The 24,348-nt window shown below is 38.3% G+C and overlaps 1 protein-coding gene across 10 annotated transcripts in view; it reads left to right on the top strand.

Annotated features, from left to right (window-relative positions):
* EVC2 (EvC ciliary complex subunit 2) overlaps positions 1-24,348 on the top strand; it is a 72,696-nt gene that overhangs the window by 6,201 nt on the left and 42,147 nt on the right. For 5 of the 10 annotated variants that reach the window (XM_039550466.1, XM_039550468.1, XM_039550462.1 and 2 more), the window contains exons 3-9: positions 5,937-6,097; positions 6,636-6,701; positions 11,171-11,357; positions 13,033-13,142; positions 14,226-14,348; positions 17,731-17,865; positions 19,325-19,476. In XM_039550466.1, the coding sequence (XP_039406400.1) occupies positions 5,937-6,097; positions 6,636-6,701; positions 11,171-11,357; positions 13,033-13,142; positions 14,226-14,348; positions 17,731-17,865; positions 19,325-19,476 (934 nt within the window). Of the gene's footprint in view, positions 1-5,936; positions 6,098-6,635; positions 6,702-7,428; positions 7,488-11,170; positions 11,358-13,032; positions 13,143-14,225; positions 14,349-17,730; positions 17,866-19,324; positions 19,477-24,348 lie in introns of those variants that run through there. The other 5 variants (XM_039550467.1, XM_039550461.1, XM_039550463.1 and 2 more) reach the window with 3 other exon arrangements.

Below are 24,348 nucleotides of genomic sequence, written 5' to 3'. Positions count from 1 at the left end.
TTCTTTGACATTGTAACAAGAAAAGCTAATGGCAACATTCAAAACTGAATACAGTAAATTGCTGCCTTTGCCTGCTCATTGTTGTGTGTAATTGAAAGGACATCAAATTGGATCTTGTATCCTGGATGGTTTTCAAGACAGGTAGTAATTTAGAATAACAACAACAAAAATACAGCAAGCAAGTATATTTAACTCCTTTCTTCCCCACTGAAATAAAGCAAGATTGTTCAAAGCTTTGCTGATAAATATGTGGTGGGTAAGCAAATGAGACTGTGGAATCTGAATTTAAATATTCAGCCCTTGAAAGCTATAAATTAGAATTAATGTCTTAGTTAAATTGCTTTTTTTTTTGCTCTCATTTTTGATTCTGAACTTGAAATTTCACAAACTTGTCAGAGTCTTTGCTTTCCTACTGTAATTTGGCATTCTGCTGTTTAGAATGTGCTGTGAAGGTATGGGAGCCTTAAGGACATACTGGAGTCTGATGCAAACCTATTGTAAGACTATTTCAATTTTCTCTCGTTCTGTTTAATTGCCCTAGCCAAGAGTAACCTTCACCTTGACTTCTAGCATGATGTTGTGTGTGCTGTTCTAGTGGTGGGCTGTCGGTGCCACTGACATGTTCAGGACTCAGCCTGTTGAGTCCAATGTTCAAGGCTTGTGCTGTGCCAGGTCCATGTCCTTACACAGAACTGATTTCAAAGTAAAGGACAGTATGCTGATCATGATCAGGGGACAATTTCTGTTCTTAGAGTACCCATCCTTCTACCCCCAGTCTGTATGAACATAGACCCACTGTCACCACACTCCTTACATGGCAGGTGCCTTTGGTACCAGGTCCGATCCCCAGTATTTGCACTCTCTGAGCAGCAAGTGAATGCAGTGAGGGCTGGCAGTGGGGAGCTCTCCTTCCTAAGCAAATTGCCTGTGCCTTGAGTGTGGCAGCTTGAAGGCCAGAAGAGCAATGTGTCACCACCCAAGGCAATAGTGCACAAAGCCAGAGTGGCAAATAACTACCGAGGGGGAACAGCAAAGAAAATTGAACATTAAGTAGCAGAGACTGTTCTGATCAACTGTGTATTTGTCATTTTGTATGTTGGTGGAATGCACATGTGGGAGACTGAGTGAATACTACAGGAACGTGAGCGGTAAAATGTTACACCAATCTTCCAGCTGTTGCAGCTATGTTAATATTTATTTTCGTGTTTTCATTTTGAAATTCAATACAAAGTCTGCCTACCAGCACTGGTAATTAGCTAGAAATATGCAGTTTAAGACAGGGTTCTGGCAGATCTGTTTATATTGGGTTTATGTAGAATTAAATCATGGGAAAACATTTTACTAATGTGCTAATTAAAAGTAAGATAAAATATTAAACAGCTTGATAATACCTTGTAAAAATGTGGAATTTTTAATTTAAAAAAAAAAAACCAACACAAAAGCAAAGAACATTTCTTCTCAAAGATGGTGATATTGTCTCACAGCTCAAAAGAAAGTGAAATTTCTGTCTTTTTTTTGGTGAACTGTGTGATTTGGCGTATTTGGAGATGTTTGCAGGAAAGACCCGGATTAAGCCCCACGCTCTGTTAGTTTGCTTGCTGGGAAATGTTTTGGCCTGAGGTGCTGTAGTCCAGGAATGCCTGGTGGCAGCCTGGCCAGCCCAGCTGAGAGGGGGCCGCTTGGACTGTGTGTAAACTGAAACTGTTCCCCTGCTTTGCAGAGATTTTCTTTCAAAAAGGAGTGGGAATAGTTGCCATTTAGAAACCAGTGAAAGTGACAACCATGCAGCCTGATAATGGCTTTTCTGAAAACAGCCAGAAAAATGGCAAAGATTGAAGCTGTAGGAAGAAAAGAGTGGAAGGAACAAGGAGACCTCAGAGTCTCTGTCAGGACTGGGATGCATCTCTGAAGGGGCACTGTTGATGGCACCATGGAGACAAATTGCACTTCTGAGCAGCATGGTATCCAAAAGAAAGCTCTATGCTTCTCAGTCAAAGGTTTCGGCAGCCATGTGTTAGTATTTTCCAAGGTCAGATGAATCTATTTGTTAAAACCCCCCCCGAATTCTAGAGCAGAAATCTAGAACATATGTGAAAACCACAGAATGTATTATGCCTGTACCATCCTTTCTCAGATATTCAGTGTCCAGCTTTTCAAGCAGCCAGCAGAAATCTTCAGTCCTACATCTACAATGAGAACTTACCTGAAAAGAGACAGCAGATGATTGATAAATACAATTATGTTGGCTGATGTTGATTATGCAGCAAGGTATGTGGAAAAGTAGTTAAGTTCTTGTAGATCAGTTGTTCCAGTGACAGTTAAATATGTGTGGATCAGGAAAAAGTTATTTTATTTAACTGTCAATCAACACTAGAAGAAAGAATGCTACAGAAAAATGCAGCTTTACTGGCAGTGGATCCAGGGTATTATAGAACAGCCTATATTGTTAATAATTAATAGGAAGGATGAAAAAAATTCTGGAGAAAGGCAGTGGCGTATGTTGCTATATGGACATACATCATATTGCATTGGTTGAATCTGTTTAAGCCAAACCTTCAACTGAGTACTGGGAAGATAGAAGTGGATTTGCAGAAACATCTTTATCATCATCATCAGTGTTGAGGCTGCTTAACATAGTGTTAAAAACTTGCAAAATCCCCTACCTTCAGCTACTGATGATGGAGCAGCCAAATAACATGCCTGGAGACTTCTGCTGGGAGTTAGGCACATTATCTTGGGGTTGTAAGTGATGACAAAGCACAGCTTGAAAACAGACTCACCTATGTAATTATTAATCCAGAGATTCATTCAGAGTCAGGGAACATGATCAGTTAATTAAATTGGTTACTGTGGGCTTGATACTCTCTAGAGGGGGAGTAGCGGCCTTTGCTGTCACATGTAAAGTGCAGTTGGGTGTGTTTATGGAGATGTTACACTACACAAGACACAAGATCAAAAGATACTCTATGAAGCAATTATATACTTCCTGTTGGCTGTCCTCATCCGAAATTCAGAAGGAAATGATCTGCTAAACAAGAAGCACTTTATAAAGGTAGTAGTTGCTCATCATAATTCATACCATTTGTCATTTTGACATCTGACTCTTACAAAGCCCTACATAGAAGCTCATTCACGGTTTCTGTTTACTGTAAAGGAAAGTGCATTTCCTGTAGTCAGGCAAGAAAACAAAAAGGAAAACTGGTGCTCCACCTTCATAGGAATGGGGTGACCATTGCATTAATGTATGAGAGACACAGCATATATAAAATTAATCTTTTTCAGTGTTGTTGGGGTTTTAGGAGCTCTCCTGGGTTTTCTTTTTCTGTTAAAGGAATTTTTCCCCATACGTGTTGCGGAGGGGGGACGGACACAAATGGCTGGGTACTTAAGAAAAACAAAAGAGCTGGCTACTCTTTTGTTTCACCTGGGTGTGTGGACAGTCGGTTTTCGGCATTTGGACAGAGAGGGAAGCTGCTTTCTTCGGCTGCTTTTCCTTCTGCTGGAGAAGCCCCGGAATCCCAAACGCGCCTTCCTTGCCCGGCTGGGAGCTGGGCTGTGGCCGCCCTGCCCCCCCCGTTGCTTCGAGCCTTCGCTGCATTGTAGCCCTGCTCGCCCTGCCTGCCCAGACCTCCGGGGGGTTCCCCGTTTGGATACATCTCATCTGTCACCAGGGGTTTGTGCTCGTCCCTGCCACTCCAGCCTGCCGTTCCAGCCTGCTGTTCCCGAGGGTCCGGCCGGACACAGGGATCAGCTGCCCAGGGGTTTGTGAAGCCTTTGTCCCATCCCTTCCCGGGATCCCTGGGCACCGGTGCCGCGTGCTCCCCGAGCTCGCTCCGGAGCGCCCCCTGCAGCCGCGGGGGAACCATCGCATCTGCCCTGCTCACCGGGAGCCGCCAGCGCCCCTGCCGGCTGCGAGTGGAACTGCACCCGAGGGGAAAGGGCCTGACAGCCGAGAAGGCTGGGACTGGGTTTGTGATTGTTTGCTGTTACTGCCAGAGTTATTGCTATTGACTGGTTATACACATATAGATATATAATAGTAAAGAACTGTTACTCCTATTTCCCATCTCTTTGCCTAAAAACCCCCTTGATTTCAAAATTATAATAACTTGGAGGGAAGGGGAGTCGCATCTGCCATTCCAAGGGGGGGGGGGGCTCCATCCTTCCTTAGCAGACACCTGTCTTTCAAACCAAGACAAGTGTATGAATATATTTATACAAAAGTGCAAAGAGGCTTGATTCAGTAGTCAGAAACAGGTTTAGAGCCGTTGGAGGTGAGATACAGTATATTTGGATCTGCTGGGTTGTGCCATGGCTAGGTAAGCTCAGATTGGTATTTAGCAGGTTTGTACTGCATTGAAAATTCAGCACTGGTTTCATATTCCTTAGTCTTGAAATAGAAATATGCCATGCGTGACTGTCTTGAAAATTCCTATCCCGAAGATATATGGATATTTATTGCAGTTATATAGATTCCTGTTCTCACCGAGTTTGCCATGTTGTTTTTACGGTCCCTAAGTTAGTCTGAGCCTATTGCATTGTTTAACAGTGGTTTAAATATTTAAGTAAAACTTAAAGAAGTGAATTAAAATTGGTCATAAAATATAGACACCAGCTTTCCCCGGCCCATACATCCACAATTTTGTCCAGTATAAACTACTCCGAAATAAACATGGGGAGACAGGGAAGCTCCCCAAGTGCACATGTCCACCTAGGTGTTGTAAAGAACAGGATTGCATCTCATTCATTATGTTAACAGAATTATTTTCATTGATTTGTGTGCATCAATGTTTAAGGCACCTTTTAAGGGTTCAGTTCTGAATGCTTCTTCTATTTGCAACTAATTGTATTTCCCTGTATTGTTCTTCTTACAAAGCAGTGGCTTTTCAAAAAAAATGCTGCTTCTCTTATTAATGAGATTTTAGTGTCTTCAGCTTTTCATATTTTATTAATATGTAATAGGCTTTTTCATAGAAAAGTCATTTCACAAAATTACTTGCCTTTAAATGGGAGTTTCTGTTCATATTAATATATATTGCTCATGATTGATTTAAAAATAAGTAATAGAAGAGAATAATATTAAGTAAAGAATGAAAAAAGTATCTTCTTTAAACAGAGACAACCAGCTATAATTTTAAATTTTCATAACATTTTTCTCTTCATTCAGCAGCTGTACCTTTTCGCAATTTAACATATTAAATTATTTATTTTTAGTATAAGCTTCTTTTATTAATGTCATAGGTGCTTTTACTTTAGTAGATCAAAGTGATATAATTCAAAACTGTGCCTGTTGCTTTGTGTAATATCACTGACTAACCTTTCATAAAAATTTAAGACTATAAGCTGGCATTTATATTGCTTATTACTAAATTTAGGAGCATTTGATTTGATGGTACTTCACATCAGCTGAAATGTAACTGAGACCCATCCTCAACTGAGAAGTATTTCAGTTCTGAATATGTATTGACAAGGTCAGTGCTTAATTGAAAGACTGTATCTTTGAAGCAGAACACCTTTAGCACTGATGCCTATCACATTGTGGATTGTTTCAATTCTTTATGCTTTGCTGAAAGTTTCTTTGTGTTGAAAATATTAACAGTTGATTTATGGCTTAAACCTTGTAATTCATGCATTAAATGCTTTACATTTAAATGGCAAGAACTTTTCTGTGGGCTGTATGGAAGTTCCTTAGGGAAGAAACAGTTTTGTTCTGACTCCTGCTGGGTTTTGTGGGACAAATCTCATCTCTGTTTCCTGGCTGGCCTCAGTCTCTGTTGACTGTCATGATTTTGAGTGCTTTGAGAGAGAGTATCTCATTCTATGTGCACACAGAGCACTGGTGCCATGAGCCCCATCCTTGGCTGGACTCTGCACCGAGTGGCTGCCATGCAGGACCCAGCCTTAGCTCTAATGCTCAATGTTGCCTTGGTTTTCAGCAGTGCCCTTACGTGTGGTCATTCAGGCAAGCAAAGCCTCTCACCAGCTCTTGACCTCTGCAGCCTCAGACAACCAGTGGAGCCATTCCCTGTTTGCCTTGATACCCTCATGGACAAAGAAGGTGTTGTTCAAACGAGAGTCTGATGTCAGCCTCCTTCTGGTTAGTAAAAGATGGTTTGCCGCTGTCAGTATTTGTAAGGATTGTAGCAATTCTATACAAACGGAATGTTGGGAATTTACTATATAATTAGTATATTTCTAGCTCTGTCTCAGGTGATTGTGCTCATTTGGCATGACTTCAGCAACACCAACTAGTTGTGGGACTTCCAAAGAATTACTGTGGCAGATACAGCTGTGTGATTGCTGTGTAAATTGATAGACACTTAGTAATTAAAAGAATCTGTATAGTCTGATGAACCTTGTGCATAGTGTATTTTTTTTTTTGTGAATTGTGATAGTCAAAAGATGAATATATCAATTAAGATTCTAATAATTACTTGTGGGAATAAGTTGTTCATACACATTTGGACTAGAAAAAAGATTTAACTGTTGGGATAACAAAACTCCTAAATTTGAAGGCAATTGGTACCTCTAATTTTTTAAAATAATTTCTTTGTTTACGTAATTTAACTTGTTGCTGAAGTTTCTGAATTATAATGTTTTCATACACTATATAGATTTTTCCCCTTCCTTCGTAGCCTGAAGATGTGTCCAATATGTCAGTGTCTTCTGAATTTGGAATAACCCTTCAGAAATGTGGTATGGTAAGTTTTCTTATATTTGTCTTGTAAATTTGGTAGGAAGTTTATACCCTAATGACCTCTAAAAAGTGGGGACCTAATTGTGCCCATACTGAGTATTTGGGAGTACGTGCATTTTGATGTTACGATGGTCCCACTTTCTCTGAGAGGCACCATTTTGCAATGTTGATTCGCAGCAGAAGTCAGTGAAATCTCTCAGGCTTCAGGGTATTTTGGGTTGTGGTTGAAGTAAAAACCTGACTGTGAATTTCTAAAACTGTACATGGGCAAATCCCAATGAACTCCGGAGTAATCAGCCAAGAGGCTGGGTAGAGATAGAGACAAATTTTACAAGATGAGATAAACCTTCTGAGATATTCCCATGAGTGCCTGACCTGTGTCAAATGTGGTCTTCTTTTGAAGGATAAAGCACTGAGCCCTGTGTTGCTCTTGTGTTGTTGGGCATCCTAACACACAACCATAGAAAAGCCATTGTGTCATAGTCTGTATATTCAGTAGGGACTCACCTGCAGCACATGTGTAAATGCTTCTGAGGAGCAAAGACCTCCCTATTGTAAGAAATTTTTTAACTTCCAATTTTATTTTTACCTAGACTGTTATTTTTCCTTTTTTTTTTTTCCCTTTTTTTCTTTTTCCCTTTTTTTCTTTTCTCTTTTTTTACACTGGATGAAGCAGGTATGAATTTTTACAATTACAGACAGTTCATCTTAGCTGTCTCCTGGAGAGAGAGCGAGCACATCCAACTTCAGGATCAATCTGAATTCAGCCACTGAAATGCTGTCTATGAAGGTAGAGGATTCAGTAACCAGTACAGAAGAGGTGACATTATAACCTTCTCCAGATCAGTTGTGTAGAGAAGAATGAATATGCATCACATCTCATGGCACTAATTACCTCTAATGTTGTTATTGAAATGCCAGCATATCATGATTAATGAGGCTGATTAGTGAGCATTTCAGCATTTCAGGACGTAGTAACACAGAATCTTCTGCTTTTCTGCCGGTGGATTCCCAGTTGCTATACCAGAGCCTCTCAGAAACAGACTTTGAGACAGTCCCATGTTGTTTTCTCTGCTGTTCCCAACACAGCCTCACACAGGCTCACTAAAAGCTGCAAAATAACTTCTGTAGGAGATTAAAGGTAATCTGTTGTAGATGCTGGGTTTATCAGAAAATATTTTTGTAGTGCTATTAGTTACAAATTACTGAAAACTATACAATTATATGTGATTATCTTCCACCAGCAAATGCAGTTCACATTTTTCTTGGCTTACCTTGTCTTCTACTTCAATCCTATTTCAAGTGAACAAATGCTTTCATGCTAAGAGACAGACTGGCCATATGGTGGTCTTTAGCTGTTTTAAATAGAAAAAAAGTGAATTTTACACAATTTCCTCCTGCAATTAGTGGCTCCTCAGAGCATGGAGGTGTTGTATGTTTACTTCTTGGAGTCAGGATTTTTCGAACATCTTAATGTAGAAATAGCCTTATTGAAACTGAGGTGTTTAAATTTTACCAGTGCTTCCAGCACCTACTCTCTTCCATAATTTCAGAAATGTTTTTCTTTAAGAGCTTCATTCTATAGTATGACATGAACTTTTCTGTAATAGTACTTCACAATGACAATAATCCTTAGCAGAGCTGAAATAAATCTTCAAATTTAGTTGCTTGTGTTCTAAGACTTTTACCTGTCTTGTGTCTTAATCTCCTAAGCATTCGTGCACTGGAGGTTATCAATGGTGCACTGGAGGTTATAATCTTTTTTCCTCCCTCCTTTCCTGTGTCTAGTTGTTCTTATTCCTAACAAAGATCCTCCATTCCTTTCAACCTCCATGGCAATTCCTCCTCTCTTTTTTTCCTGTGGTGTCCATGCTCTTGCTGTGGTTCTTTCATGCCAGTCTCCCAGGTACCCAAAGTGAGATTGCTTGCAGGGGGTGATGACACACATGGGACACTTCAGCAGCAGAGAACAAACAGAGTAGGTGCTTATGCATCATCAGTGGCTGCCATTGGGTTTGGTTCCTGTAGGTGGCTGGCAGCCACTGCTCCAAAAGCGAGAAAAAACATCTTCAGGCAAATTAGAGGAGCAACTTGAAGATAACCAGTGGTCACTGATTGCAGTGGCAGCACTTTATAGAAGAGTTCTTTCTAGGGACAGTCAAACCAAAGAGCTTACCTGTTGCTTGATTCTCATCTGCTTCTTTCAGGGGAAAAAATAATCCAAGTTCTTTCAACCTCTTTCCAATTGAGCTTAAGTCTGACTGCTAGTCAAAAATAAAGGAGGAAAAGCATGTATTTAATATTAATGAGAAATGAAACAAATGTAGTCTTTTGGCCACTTGAGGAAGATTGTAGTAGGAGATAGGCAATACAATTGAGATTCCTCTGAAGGAATTTATTTATCCTTTATTTAATCGCTGAATTAAGAATTTTATTAAATGAAACTAAATGAAGAGTGTGTGGCAGCGTGCGTTAAACCTCCTGCCAAGTGGAAGGAGAGGGCTCATGCTGCCATATGGCCCTGCCTGCCTGTGAAAGTGCACATGGTCATTTCTCTGCCTATTTTACTGTAGGAGTTTGTTTAAATTGCTGTTTGCATCTCCTCTCCCCAAATGTAAAGGAATACATCTGTGCCTGGTTAGAAGCACAGGAAGAGACCCTGAAATCCTCATTTTTTATCCTCAGCTCACCAGAAGAGTTAGGGAATGGTATGGGAAAATGAAGGGAGGAAAAATACGTTCTATTTCCCCATTTCCCCAGCTCTCTCTTTTGCTCGTTTGTCTGCAGAAGCCCATCTGTGCTTACTGTGGAGCATAGTACGGTATTAACAACTCATGAAATTTGAACCTTGCATCTTTTAAGGTCTACTTTCTTGTTTTGGCAGTTGGCTCAGGGTCTCTTGTTTTGTGGATTTGGATTTTCTTTGTGGTTTTGAGACTTTTTTTTCCTATTTTGTTTTGGTTTTGCTTTTCAAAGCAAGTATCTAGCCTTTGTGATTGCACGGGAAATGTTGAAAGGCATGTTGACTGCACCATGCCAGTTCAGAAACCAGAAGAGAGAAAATCTGACCAAATATAGCACATTTTTAATACTTGATGATTTTAAGTCTCAGAAGTTGAGATATAACTCATGATATACAAGCATATGTAATTGGTAATGGTTTCCTCAGAAATATAACTAAGCCTATTTTTATACATGCATGAATACATACATTTTTATACATTGTTTGCAGCATCTAGTACAAGAAATAGTTGGGAATTTCATCACTTAAATAGAGAAACGCAGACTAAGCCATAATAATTTCGTTAAGCTGTTTCTTCTCTTTGATTCATGTAATTCTAAAACTATGAATTTGGTGTTGTGCTGAATTAGTATGAAATGCAAAGGTTGGTGGTGCACAATGAGACCATAGCTACATGTATCAAACCCTGTGGCTACCATGAACTCTGGTGTGATTTCTGAAGTCTTATCACAATTCGTATTTTTAGAACTCATTTTTTGTGAGGACTGCTTTATTATTTTATATTTGCTGGTGTTCAGATACAGTGTAGACATTTCCTAAAAAGGAAGATCTAAAAAGAGAAAGGTTTGGCCTGAATCATAATTCTGTCAGTTAAAGGACTATTAATTTAGTGTCATTATTTGAAACCTCATAAATCATCATGAATATACCATAGATAACCATATTATTATAGATCTTATAACGATTTAGACAGTTCTGGTTTAATACGAGTTACAGAGGAAGGCTGTTTGGAAGGTGAGAGGTTAGTAAGCAATTCTGTCCTCAAAGTAATTTCATTTAGAGGGTATAATTGCTCAATAAGACTTAAGGGTTCAATGGAATAAATTAATAAAATCACATGAGGGCATGTGGCTAGAGATTGGTGATTAGCGTATGACCTTCACCACTAATTGGAAGCAGAGCCATGAGCTCCCAAGTTCACTGGTGGCTCCATCTGCCCTCACATGAGAAGGGCAAGTTGAGACAGCTGGTGTCCTGGCAGAGAATGTGGTCGCTATGAAAAAAAGGGAAATAGAGACCAAAACTACATGGAGAGAATGAATTTGCAGTGAGGCAGCTTGCAAAAGAAACATCTTTGTGGTGCTAAAGTTCAAATTTAAGAATTTTCCAGACTCTGGTTATAAAGTTATGATCCAGTTTTTTGTTGTATGCAGTATCACAGGGATATTCAGATTTTTGATTACACTTCTGGTCCTGTATGAGCTGGGTTTCCACCTTTTGGCTTTCTGCCACTGTCTCCAAGCAATAGCTTGACATACCAAAGATTAAAATCTCACTGGGAGTGTGAGATCAAACTGAGTGTAGTTTCATTTGCAGGTAACTCAGAATACCTTTGGAAAATAAGTTTACACAGATAATGAAGTTTTATTTGTAATCAAGGCTATGAATTTTACTGTTAAGATGCACATACAGCTGTCTTGAACCATTAGTACTAATATTTCTATTTTCAGGTGGATGTTGAACATGACCCTCAAACTGCATACATCACACTTGTGGTTAATAACACCAACACATTGCTCTCAACAAATATCACAGATCTTATCCTCCTGGACAACATCACTGGTCTACATGTTCAAGAAACCAGTGGGAATAAGACCACAGATGGCATACAGATTTACAGGAAAAAATCCTTGCAAGGTAACAAAATCTGGAGTAAAGTACCCTTGATAACACATGTCAAAGTGCATCTGTTAAAATCACAGTATTTATTTATTCGTTTGTTTATTTATTGTGGTGTAAATTATTTCATTATCAGTTAATACAGGTGGAAAACTCCAGGAAAGGTTTTGGGCTGCAGTTTCCAATTCTGTCAGCTCACTGGTAACTGTTTTGACTCCCACCTTTGAACAGCTTCCAGTCTCCCAGGCACAGACTGAGCCTCCTGTACTTTGTAAAAGTTGCTGACATCAAAAATGAAAGAGAGTCTTTCACAATAGTATTTTTTCCTTTTGGATATTTTTTATAACTTCTGCAAAAGGCATTTTAATCATATTTTGAGCCTTCTTTAGCCAAGTGTGGCAGCTCAGCTTGCTGAGGTATTAAGATGCATTGGAATTGCAAAAGGCCATGCAAACAGGGAAAACGATTCATCAGAAATAAGGCAGCTCTTCTCAATATGTGTTCTCTCCAAACTGAACAAATTATAAAGTGAAAGCAAGTAATAGAGGGATGAACCTGTTCCAGTCTTGAAATCAGCTTGTTCCTTTGCTAATTGGTAGCAGTTGAACCAGTGCACACGCATTAAATTTTATCTTTCTTGATTTCTTCATCTCCTTTTTCCTAATCACAAGCATGTTGAAAATTAGCAGCTTGCTTTTGTGAGTCATGATGTTTCTCCAGGAGCTTCAGAAGTGTTCACTGATACCTGTTCATGATCAAACTATCTATGATTGTGATAGTTTTACGGTGAAAGATTTCCAAATAGAAAGGGAAATAAGTAGACTGGGGGCTGCTGTCGGATTGCAGTTGGATAGCCAAACTCCATTTCTAATAACAGTAGTGTGAGCAGTGATACTGATTGCAGGACTGGTCTTTTTGAAACTGTCAAGGAATTTCTAGCTTTCCACAGAGATTTCCTAGAAACAATTATCTCTGAGAAATAATAGAAAAATAGCTTGCATAGCTGATCTAGTAAGTTAGGTTGGGGCTGCTACATAATTTATTTATAATTACTGAATCTGGAGTCGAAGCTAGCTTTTCCAGACAAGTCAGTGGGAAAAATACTGAAGTGGTAGAAAATCCAGCGGAACAGATTCCTGTGCAGTTTGAGGTTTTGGTCATTACTATGTTAATCCTGAAGTCAGCCCATACCTTGCCACTAGGGCTGGACAGAAAGGCTGTATCTGCACTGTCCTATGTACTGTCATGCTCAGTGTTGGCCATAATAATTTTTCATTACTTCACTGTGCTGTGAATCAAAATTTACCTGAAATCTGTCAGATTTCTCTGGTTTCAACAGGAGGAGAATCAACAAGTTAGTGGTTAAAATGTAAACAGCTCATTTTACCAAAAAAAAAAAAAAAAATTACATAGCTCATGTAGAGTTTTGGTATCAAAAAATAATGCTTTTGAGTAGGTTGGGGCATCATTTAATGCAGTTTCCAGATCCTGGGCCAAATTTGCTTGAGTTCTTAGAGGCAGCAGATATGAAGGATGTTGCTGAGCTCAAGTGGCCATGAACTGTCTGCTCTGGATATATGGCATCTGCTATATCAGAAAGGAAAAGCTCCAGTGCTGTCCCAAGCCTTCCCTAGGGATCTTTGAGAAATTTTCCTGGAACAGAGCAAATCTATCCATATCCCTGTTTTAATAGGTGGAGAACACTTTGCAATCAACTACTCTGCACTTCTTGATGCAGAAGGGACGTGGCATGGCAGGGTCTTGACACTGCCTGCGAAGCTAACTTTCAGGAGTTCTTCACAGGTATTCTGTTCACAATTTTATTCTGCTCTTCACAATTTTTGTAAAAAAAACCAGTCTCCAGGGTGGTTCTTGTGTGTCTAAACAATGAGGCCATCATGTAATGAAATGAAACTCTTAGGCTGATAGTTTACCATGAATTTATAAATACATGAATTATTCTTCATAGCTTAAGAAGTCATAGACCTCCTTAAGTAAAGTATTTTTGTGTGTTTTCTTGAAGCCTTTCTTTCTGCTTTTCATATTTCTCTTCAGTTCATCAGTCCATCCTGGAAATAAGTGTCCCACATACTTAATATGTATTCCTGAAGTCTGTGAGAGATTGAAAGTTTTGCCATATTTTTATAATAAAATAATTTCTTTTAACTGAAAAACAAGTTGCAGGAAAGGAATGCTCATTGCTCATAAGAAATAAGAAACTTTTAGTATGAGTTTTCAAGGTCTGAAATTTTCAGAGAAGCTGAGAAATCTCTATCCTTGCTGATTTTTGAGAACTCTGTTGCACCAGGCTCTGAAACAACTGGTCTAATGCTGGAATTAGCCTGGCTTTGGGTAGGAGACAGAAACCAAGTGGTTTCTGCCAAAGTAAAATTTTTCAATTCTTAAATATGGCTTGATGGTTTTTCTGTGGTTTTCGTAATTACTTGTAATTATAATCTGAAGATGTATTTTCATTTCAATTGCCTTGCTCCTTGGTTTTGGAGGAAAAAATTTTCCATGTGTATGGGAGTGGTACTAGAGTGGTAGAGAGGAAAACTCAAAAAATAGGGCATGTTAAAAGTAGAGATATATGTACTGACTGTGGCTTCTGTGCATTCTCAATCAGATTTTATAGGCACAGAAAAATGTAATACTGTGTGCATTGGGATATGGGGAGTGTATCCCACAGAGCAGCTGCTTCCATGTCTTTAAGTGTTACTAGGCCTAAGTACACTGCATTTTCCTATCAGTTTTATTTCAGCTTTAAGCTTAATGAGAAATATAGCTTATCTTCTAAGGAGAAGCTTTTCTAGAGACTCTAGGCTGTTTGCCAGTGGATTCTGCTTTTTTTTTTTTAATACAGGTAATTTTTTGTATCTCTCTCAGAATAAAACACATCTCGTATCACTGACAGCATCATTCACCATAACAGAAGAAGAAAAGACCAAGGTAAATTCTATGATTTGGTATTACATTGACTCTCCTGCTTATACTTCTGGACAATCAAAAGTAAGTCCTAGGAGCTAAGGATGTACTTGTGTACTTGTGTCTCATCACTCAGCTGTTTGCTAGTAATCATACACAGATTTTAAGAAGAAGAAATCAGGATTTGAGATAAGGGGTCTTTTTTGTCTTAAACCAGCAATATTTAGTATGGAGAATCTAAAAATGCCATTATACTCCTTGCCATATTCTTTCATTTGAGGAATCGTCTAGGCACGGGAAACTGTGATGAGGAGTATGCTCACTGGCTGCTGTGCCTAACCACCATGAGAAAGCTTTTTGCTTTTCCAAAAGGGTAAAGTTATCCTCCACCCGTTGAGGAAAGGTTTCTGTATGATGCTGATACTCAAGCCTGAGAAATAAAACTGCAGAAAGAGTGGCGTAGTTTATGCTTCCTTTAATTTTTTAACTAATCCTTCTTCCAATATGACTTTCTGTTCTTGGCTTCTGAAGTAATTCTGAAAAGTGGTTATTAACAGGTCAGATAAACCTTCAAAATTACATTGATTGCAGCAGTGTTATTCTTCTAGATAACTTATTTTATTAAAAAACTCTACTTCATCCATCTGTTTCATTGCTAGACTAATCTCTTCACCAAACTTGTTTTTCTCCCCCAGCCTCTCATTAACTTGACAGGCTGCTCTTGCAGGGGGTCGTTTTTGAAGAAGCTGTGGCTTGGTTGGCAAAAGTACTGGGATTATTTGTGTTCAGGCAGAAGCAAACAGTTTGTTCCAAAGAACATTCTTGCCATGGCTGTGCATGTGGATAAGGCTTGCCTGAATAGGTCCTGAGCACTAAACCACTCATTCTTTCCATGGACCTATCCCATGAGTTTCTCTCTGCCTTCAGAATAAGTAATCTGTTTGGAGGTAGGGCATGGGGGCCTCTTTTTCCAGTATTCTCTTCTGCTGGGGATCTCTGCCTTCTCAGCTTTCATTATTGTAATAGATACATGTCCAGATGTGACTTTCTCATAATTGAAGATCAAGTGCCCATTCTGTTAAAATGAAAGCCATAATTAAACATGATGTGAAGTAAAACTATACATAAGCTAGAGAACTCATTGTCCCTGGATAAATATCTAGTAATATTTAAAAGGATTGGGTGTTTGTATAGCTAAGAATTACAAATGGACTTGCCATAAATCTTATTTTTTGAGAACTCTTAGAGGTGTAAACCATTCAGTAACTGACTGGGTTAGAAAAATAGCTTCATGAATGGTTTTCTGTAAAGTTTGGTATGAATTGATCTGCAGCAGTTGCTGAAGTCTTAAGCTGAGACTGTAAGCTACAATTGTCTCAACCCACCATGAAAATTCCTGCAATCTGTTATTATACATAAAACCTTTTTAGTGTGTTTATTATTTTTTCCAGTTTGAACTTGATAGTTAGACCTCAGAAAGTTCTTGTGAACTATTCTGTAGGTAGGTAAAATTAGCTCAGCTGCATTTGAACTCAGTAAATGAACAGGTTTTGTAATTAAAACCTGTGGTAAAGATGTGTGGAAAATATTGTAAATTTTTGAAAAATAAAGCTTAGAAATTATTTAACACATCATGTTTCACATGCGTAATATTTGACTTTGGGCTGTGGCCAAGCATAAGGTGTTTTGGAATGAAATCAGTTTGTGCAAGGAAATAGGATTAGCTGGAGAAGGTGTGATATATTGTATTTCATCCATATTGTCAGCTCTCCATCTCAGATTTATTTATTAAAAGTAATTATTTAAGCCTGTTCATGGGTATGTTAAAGCAAATGCACATATGTGACTAAGTGGGTTGTAAATGTTGACTTTGGGAATGACAAGCAAAGAATTAATTATGTAGTCATGGCAGTGTCATGCTACATTGGTCCCATCAGCTTTCTCAAGGTTTGCTTGCACGCTTAGATACTATGCTGTTCTTTAAAGTTTTACAAACCCTGTGGATTTCTCTTCTGTGCCACTGGAAGAAAGTGCTTAGTTGCCTGGAACAAGGTACTTTTGTGGATTATGAAAAATATGTAGGTGCTGCTTATCTGACTGTCTGTGCCAGGTGTCTTCCCACAGCATTTCAGGGCCTGTGAGTACTTTGTGCCTCTGCCCTTGGCTGGCAGAGTTTGATGCTGAATTGGATACTAGTGAAAATGGAAGTTCTCCCATCTAAACATGTGGCATGGGATAGGTGATAATAATTCCTTTGATCTTATTTTGACGAGGCTTGCTTCCCTCAGCATCCTGCAAAGCAGTGGGAGCACATCAGTTCTTGAAAGAAACTTGGGCCTGTAATGCCTCTTCCCATTATTGGGATGGCTTCCATTGAGAAGCTGAACCTGTGAGACAGCAAAGTCTGACATCATGCAGTTCCTTTCAGTTAGAGATGTGACAGATTATCAATGTACAAAAACATATCAGAGAGAGCAAAACTAGGCAGTAAAGGATAAAATTCCACTGTTCAGTTGCAATAAACTATTTTCAGATTTTGGGCCATGTTTGAGTATTGCTTCCTGTGCAGAATTACCACTGACTCCATGGAATGCTGTCGTATTTCTGCTCCAAGAGAAGACCAAAGCTAGCTTGCAAGCAGCATGTTAATTATTTACAGTTCCTAGCTCCAGGAGAGTGATTAGTTTGTGGTGAAACATTATACTAATAGCTGTGCAATGTTTTTCATTGAAAGATCTCATAGAACTAAACAAACACTGAATTAACTTTTTCTACCTAGAGCATGAAGTAAAAATTAATTTTTAATGCAATTCAATTTAAAGATTAAGTTAAGAGCTAAAGTGAAAGGCCTACAAAGTTCTTACGTGGCTCGTGGTTCCACTGGTTCATATCTGGTTTGTGCCACTCTTCTGATTTAGGCTAATGCATGAACTGCAAGGTTGCATGCAGATTGAGTGGCTTTGTGATTGGGTCAGTTGCATGTTTATTCTGAAATCATATTGATACTTTTTCCCTATGGTGTTTACTCAGTTTCATTGAATCAAGAAATGGCCATTGATTAAAGTAGCCAACATCTGACTGACTTTCCAGAGCCTATGAGCATCAAATGCCATCAATTTCAATGAGACTTCTTAGAAGAGTCTGGCAACTTTGTTAAGAACAGGACATCCAAAAGTCACTGCAAAAAAATTCAGTCTGTGGAGTTCTGTTTCTTGGAATTACACAGGAATTTGGACTAGGTGAACATAGCAAACTGTGCCGACTTGGGAACGTATTGAAAATACACACTTGTTTGAAAATATTCATCAAGATGTAGTAATAACAATGCTGAGAAATCCTGAAGTCATGTGAAGCCATTTAAAAATAATTTACTGTTTGCTTAGTCACAATCTTTGAAGTACAGTTATGATCTGATCTTTATATATATTTAAAATATCATTTTAATTAAATGATCTTTTAATTTCAGATTTTATACAGCCATGGCATCAGTGCTTCAGGGTTCTTCATTGCTTTTTTCGTTTCCCTTGTGTTGACATGTGCTGTGTTTTTCATCATTTACCAAACCCAAATATTAAAATGGAGTTTCTGTAGTAAAAACCAGGTGAGTTGTACTGTCTGTGAGGGTAAGTTATTTAATTTTTTTCACTGATTATATGTGATGATATAACTTGCTAACTAAGATTGTCTGAAGAGTTTTTGAAGATGAATAAAAAGCCACCAAGTGATGGATTTGGCTCGCAGGTAATGTAACCTCTATGGCCTCTAATCTTTAGTGCAATCAGATTTAGAGGTGAGTGTAAGAATGATACCCTGCTCAAAACAACTGCTGTCAGTACCTAGATGTTGGCTCTAGATCAGAGGGAGATTACCCTTTACCTGTTGGTTGCTTTCCATATTCTTCTCTTCCTCCCCTCTGTCCCTCAGAATTAGAAGCAGGATGTCTCTGGGTTATAAGCAATTTCCAGGGGAGTAGACAACTTACCTTGAGTACGGCAACTTGGGTGAAATTTTTTTTCTGATTATCAGGAATAAGGATTTGAATTTTGGTCTTAGTTTATTCAATGTACATTAGTATCTTCAGTGATTAAGCAAAACAGATGCGATTGGGGATGAGCATTTTCATTGTTCTGTGCCAGTCTGAGGAAAGTATTTCAGTACATACTGGACCAGAGAAAGAAAATACAGAAGCTGATAAATATTAATCAAGTTGGTGCAATTCCAGCCTTTCCTTCTATTAATTATTTTTGTATTTATGTAAAGCAGAACAACTTCATTGGGAGGGATCTAGAGATCTTAGTCAGAATATTACATTGATTGGACCAGTCCTAGGAGAGTTGTGCTGAGAGGTTTGAATCCCTTGTCTGCCCAAAGGGAGCTGGATCTCTCATCTCCCTGGACTGACTGGAGTAGCTCACAAACCACTTGGCAGCCTTTCTGTGGGTAAAAATTACACCACCAATAACTTTTATTTATTTTAGGTCTGAAGAATTAATCTCTTGAAATGAAATGGACGTGACTTATATCTTTTTACAAAAGCAACTGTGATAATGAAGTAGTAAAAAAGGTCCATCTTGGTCTAGCATCAAATATTTAGAGTGGGATTTTTGCACAATATTATTAGCCCTCAGTCTCAAAGTCTCTGTGAACTGAGTCACTTCCATCATGCACAGGATTAGTTTTTCCATGTTGTTCACCTCATAATCCTGTAGTTTTGCCATATGTAATTTGTAAACCACAGAAATTTTTATTAAAAATTACCTAGGAAGTTTGAAGTGGAAGATAACTTCCTAGATGACTTTCACAAGTGTTCTGTGTTCTCTGTTTCTTCATCTGTATTCCAGATCAGTTATATACTAAAAAAGATCAGTCTGAAATAAAAGTAATATATTTGATTTCAGATACATATCTGAATTGCACAACCTCTTTATACTCTTTCCAGCTCTACAGTTTGATGATAAATAGAAATCTTCTCACCCAAAGTTAAACTGCAGATCAGACACTCATTATACATTTTTTTAATAATCTAAAATTTTCTACTTCTTCTTTCTTTTTTTTTTAAGGAGATACAGCCTGAACACAACCAAAATCACAAACTGGAGCATTCTCAATTTAATTCAGGGGATCTGTTTAGTGAAGATACAATTTTGAATGACCAAATCATTGATATTCTGTCCTTTGAAGAACCTGGGAACATGCTTCAGGCTTTAGAAGAGTAAGAATTCACTGCATCACATTTATTATTTTTACCATCAGCCAAATCTTTGAATATGTTTTGAGTATCTGCTCTTCATTGTTTTTTTAATAGTGTCTGTTTACACATGTTACTGCACTACCTTAGGTTTTTGACCTGTTTTAAACAATCATCTATGGGAACAGAAAGCCATCATATTTCATATTGATTCACCTATAGAAGTCACAACTCCATCCAGGCCTTAGACATGCAAGTTTTCCAATCCAAATAAACACCTTGCTTTGTCTTTCTGTGGTTCACTAGGTGAAGGGAAACTTCTTGGTGTGCAAGAAAATACTGAAACACAGTATTCTACTATTGCTTAACACATTAAGCTGTCAAAAGCATGGCTTTTGTCCTAGAAAAGAGAGCCCCTGCTGAGTGCCTGCATTACTGTTCAGCAGTGTGTCTTGAAAACACTTGGATCAGAGTCTAAGGTGTGACAGTCTGTAGTGCTGCCAGAAAGATACCATGTACCTGTGATTGGTGGGACTGCTTGGTAGAGCACAGAAACACTCCTGGTACTGTTGAAAGGCTTTTTGACAGAAACATGCCACTGTTAAAGGTCATCTGTTCTTCAGCCGAATTTTATAAAAAGGTCTGATGTGAGGATGAGCAGATGTTGTTTATGCAGTCTTACCATTACCTCCTGGTAAGTGAAATTAAAGGCAGTGTTATGCAACTATAAAATCTCTGGAAGCTGGAAAGTTACAGGGTTGAATTTTCTTTCTTAAAGGGTAACTAACAGCATTATTATTTTCTGCCTTTCCCTGATAATTGGGAACTTACCTCTGTAAATTGCACATTGGTTCTTGATTTTATAACTGTATAGCAACTCAGGCTTTGAGAAGACTTATCCTGAAAATCATTTTGTGAATATTAAGAACAGGATCAAACATTTTTTTAAACTCGCTTTAGTATTAATTTATTTCAGGGATAGTTAGTATCTAGCTAGGTTGAAAAAAATTGCTGCACTATTTTCAGATACATTACGGATTAGAAAGGCAAATATTCTTGCAAACCTTTGGAAAGGTTTATTTTTATAACAGGTTTATTTCTAAACCTATAAAACAGAATTTGTGTCTTAGTTTGAATATGTGTCCAAGGGCTAAAGTTTTTAAATGTTTTCAGGAAGTTAGTGCACATGTCTCTTGCTTCCTTTTCTTTCCTCAGTTTCTATTTTCTTTACCTCTAAAGAGATAGAGCGTTGCAGTGAATAAAGTAGATGCCCATGAGTCAACACTCACTAACCTGCTCCACCTTCTAAGATGTCTTTCCCTTTTTCCAGGATTAGGATAGTAGATAGACCACAAAGGTATTCAGAGTTACAGTGATTCCTGATGATTGAAAGGGTGATAGGTATGTTCAGCCAAACAACATCATCTTGCTTGTATGCTAGCTTCGTAATTCCTTCTGCATGTTTTGGTGCAGGTATGTTTCATTTTTGTCTACATGACACACATACAAGCTTGCCAGCATAATTGATAACATCCTTTTCATTCCACTGTCATGGTTGGAATCATTCTGGTCTTTCAGATACAAATGAGAAAAATAACTCTGAAAAGTAAGAGCCACATGTTTTTTCTTCTTTGCAACATAAATGTGTGTTGTGTTTTAAGAAGTGACAGTGCCAAATCATTTAGGAGATACATCAGGAGCATGTGTTCAATATTTATGGACAGGGTCAGCTTTGGAGTGTAGACAGTTTGCAGTGTCAGGAGGATTGTCTAGAGAACAAAACATATTTATAATGTTTCATAAGGAAGCTTCTTGGTTACTCATTTTGTGAATTTTTTCTTAGTAAGTCATATACTTGATGTGAATTATGCAGCAAAATAGCTTGACTTTTATTCTCAGTAGGTTCCTTGCTGTGTATATTACTGAATATTGGATTCTGGGCAATGAATACTAATGAGGGGAAGCTGTATGATTTGAATATTTGACATGCACACTAGAAGATCATGTTCCAAAATGTTGTGGGTCTCTTTTTCCATATGTCTAGAGGAGAATATGAAGAGAGCTGAGCAATTTGGGTTTGTGTCCAATGTGATGGAACTTGACCATACTCATAGTCTCAAAAGATAAAGATCTGTTAAAGGGAACTTAATTTCTTTAAATGGCTTTTCACTACTACACCTTTTCTTTTTAATCTTCATTTTGTACAGCTATGCTTCCTTGAGTTTGTCAAAGCTCTAGCTGAATTTGAGCCTGCTTGCTGATACACACTACATACTGCCAATTATTTTGGTAAATGAGTTAAGTAATATGTGTACATTGCAGCTGATTTTTTTCCTGTGGTAGAGGACACTGAGGCCAATGTTCTAGAGAACAGGATCAAACTGTCTCCAAAAAGCCTTGACAGGAAAATGAAAACAATTTACCACAATTTTAGAAATTCACTTTTTCTTTCTAAATGTAAATTTCTTGCAGTACATGTCAGTTGTATTTGCTGTGGAGCAAATGTTCTTTTTTTTAAACCCTGAATTCAAATGGAAAGTAAGAATCATAGAATCATAGAATGTTAAGGGGTTGGAAGGGACCATAGAGATCCTCTAGTCCCAACCCTCCCTGCCGTAAGCAGGGACATCTCCCACCAGACCAGGTTGCTTAAGGCCTTATCCAGCCTGGCTTTGAACACTACCAGGGATGGGGTATAAATGATCATGTTGTCATAGCACATAGACTAGAATATTCCTACACGGAAAATGGTGAGAAATAGTTACGTTGTTAGTACAAAATAAAATATGAGGAGCTAAATTTCTGGTTTTCATAACTTGGAAAGAGTGTCATTAAAATTTTGGAATTTTTGAAGGGACAGCCTATTCTGTACTCTCTTTTTGTGAAATGTGTACAATGCAGGAATATAACTGTAAATAATAATCACATTGTTGTAAGATGCAGTGAATGCTCATGGTATGAACTTCAAACCCTGTATTTGTAGTTCTGTGTTATAAATGCTGCTAGAAGCTTGACAAGTGTGTAAACTATACTTTTTTTTCATCAGAGTTCAAATGCTTAGTATATGATAGGAACCTGTAAGAGTAAGGAGCTGAAGAAAACAAGTAATTTGAAATTAATGAATACGTATCTTTTTTCATCTTAAAAATGTCACTTTTCTTTGATGTTGGCTGACCCTGAAGTGTTTAGAATTATAAGGGTCATTTCTGCTGTCTACGTGGAACAATTTATCTCATCCAGAAGAGAGTCTCCTTTTGAGAGTTGTGCTGTTTTTGATACTTTATTCCATATAATTTTGAAAGAAGATTGATATCTCCTACCATTTCTGTCATCTGAATGCTCTCCCTGCCTGGATAGATCAGAAGAATTGGAGCAGATCATAGCAGAGTTGGAAGCTCCTCAGGCATTAATGCATAATGCATGTAGCAATAATATTTATGATTTTGTTAGTATCCAGGCTGAAGTTGGTGCTTTTGAAATTGGTGGTGAAATGTGTGGTAACTTCACCAGAAGCAGAATTGGAGTCTTTCATACACTCTTTTTGCACGGTCACTTTTCTGAGCGAAAGAGTGAAATAACCATTTTCTGAACCCTGTTGCAACAGCAGTATTGTAGGTAGATGTAGTTTTAAAATCGATTTTCTGAAGATCGCTGATTTGTCATATTTCTTATTTTGTGCAAGCAATGCAGAGGTTCTCAGTCTCTTAAATGCTGGATTTTTAAAATGTTTTCTAAACAGATAATTGTAAGTATTGAAATACCTTTACTCTTTATATTGCTGTGGAGAGTTAAAAGAATTTGACAGGTGAAACAGGTCTAGTGCTTAGACTTTCTAGCAGGTTTTCATGAATCTTTGTTTTCTGAAGAGCTTCTGCTCTCTCAGCTCAATCTATCTTTTTCAGTTTTTAATTTAATTATTATTTCTTGGCTGTATATCAGGAATCCTGTTTTTGGTTTTGCCAGCATTCTGACTTCTGGAAAGCTAAACTTAACCTGTGACTCATCCGTGTGAAAGCATCCTTAGATAATCCTCATGTACCTTTCTTAGCAATTTCATTTACTGATGTGATGTCTTGTATTCTCTGTGGGCTCCTGCATGAGCTGTGCTGAGTTCACGCTTGGCTGTGTAAGTGTCACAGGACTGATGGATGAACTTCCCCAGTTCAGAGCTGGCTGCAGGCCACTGTGGCTGCTGGTGTATCACAGAGCATTTCAGACCTGTGCTAACACAGCCTGGTAGTGGGCAGGGACCAGGGAAAGGCAACACACCCCACTCTGGCACAGGAGGGCTGAAGAATTTGGGCTTGGGCAGTCAGTAACTGTTGGTGCGTGTTCAGACCTCATGCCATTGCCTCTGCTTCTAGTCTAGTACTGTTTGAATCTCCTGCAAAGGTTTGTGCTTTGTTGTGCTGCAGCTGTGTAAATCCCTGCCCTGAAGTGTTTAGTCTCTGTTGAGACTGGACCCAGCAGGAGAGCATGAAATGCAAAGGAAGGAAAAAAGGAGGGAGGTGTTGAAGGGAGGAAGGTATGGGGCTGCACAGAGGGTCCACATTGACATGGTACTTTAAAAAAACACCAACAAAACACTACAACAAACTAAACAGACAAAAAACCAGAAGAAACAACACACTTACTGATAATGTATTTCTAACCTCTCAATAAATGGGTGATTTGTGAAATAAACCACATCAGCAGCTTTCGAAGATCTCTAATGCTCATTATACTCGAATTGGCTTTCTTTTCTTACTGTGACTAAAGGCAGCACTGCAGGAACTGGTTTCTTTGTGATTCTTCTGGTCTGACTCTTTCTCCATCTTCACTCCAGACTCTGAAGTGTGATAAGGCAACACAGACCATAATGCTGGATTTTGTCCGCCCGTTTCCTTTCTCACTGTA

Source organism: Corvus cornix, chromosome 4, assembly GCF_000738735.6.
Source record: "Corvus cornix cornix isolate S_Up_H32 chromosome 4, ASM73873v5, whole genome shotgun sequence".
Lineage (NCBI taxonomy): Eukaryota > Metazoa > Chordata > Aves > Passeriformes > Corvidae > Corvus > Corvus cornix.
Note: the sequence above shows the minus strand (reverse complement) of the source record. Positions and strands in the feature narration are given on the sequence as shown.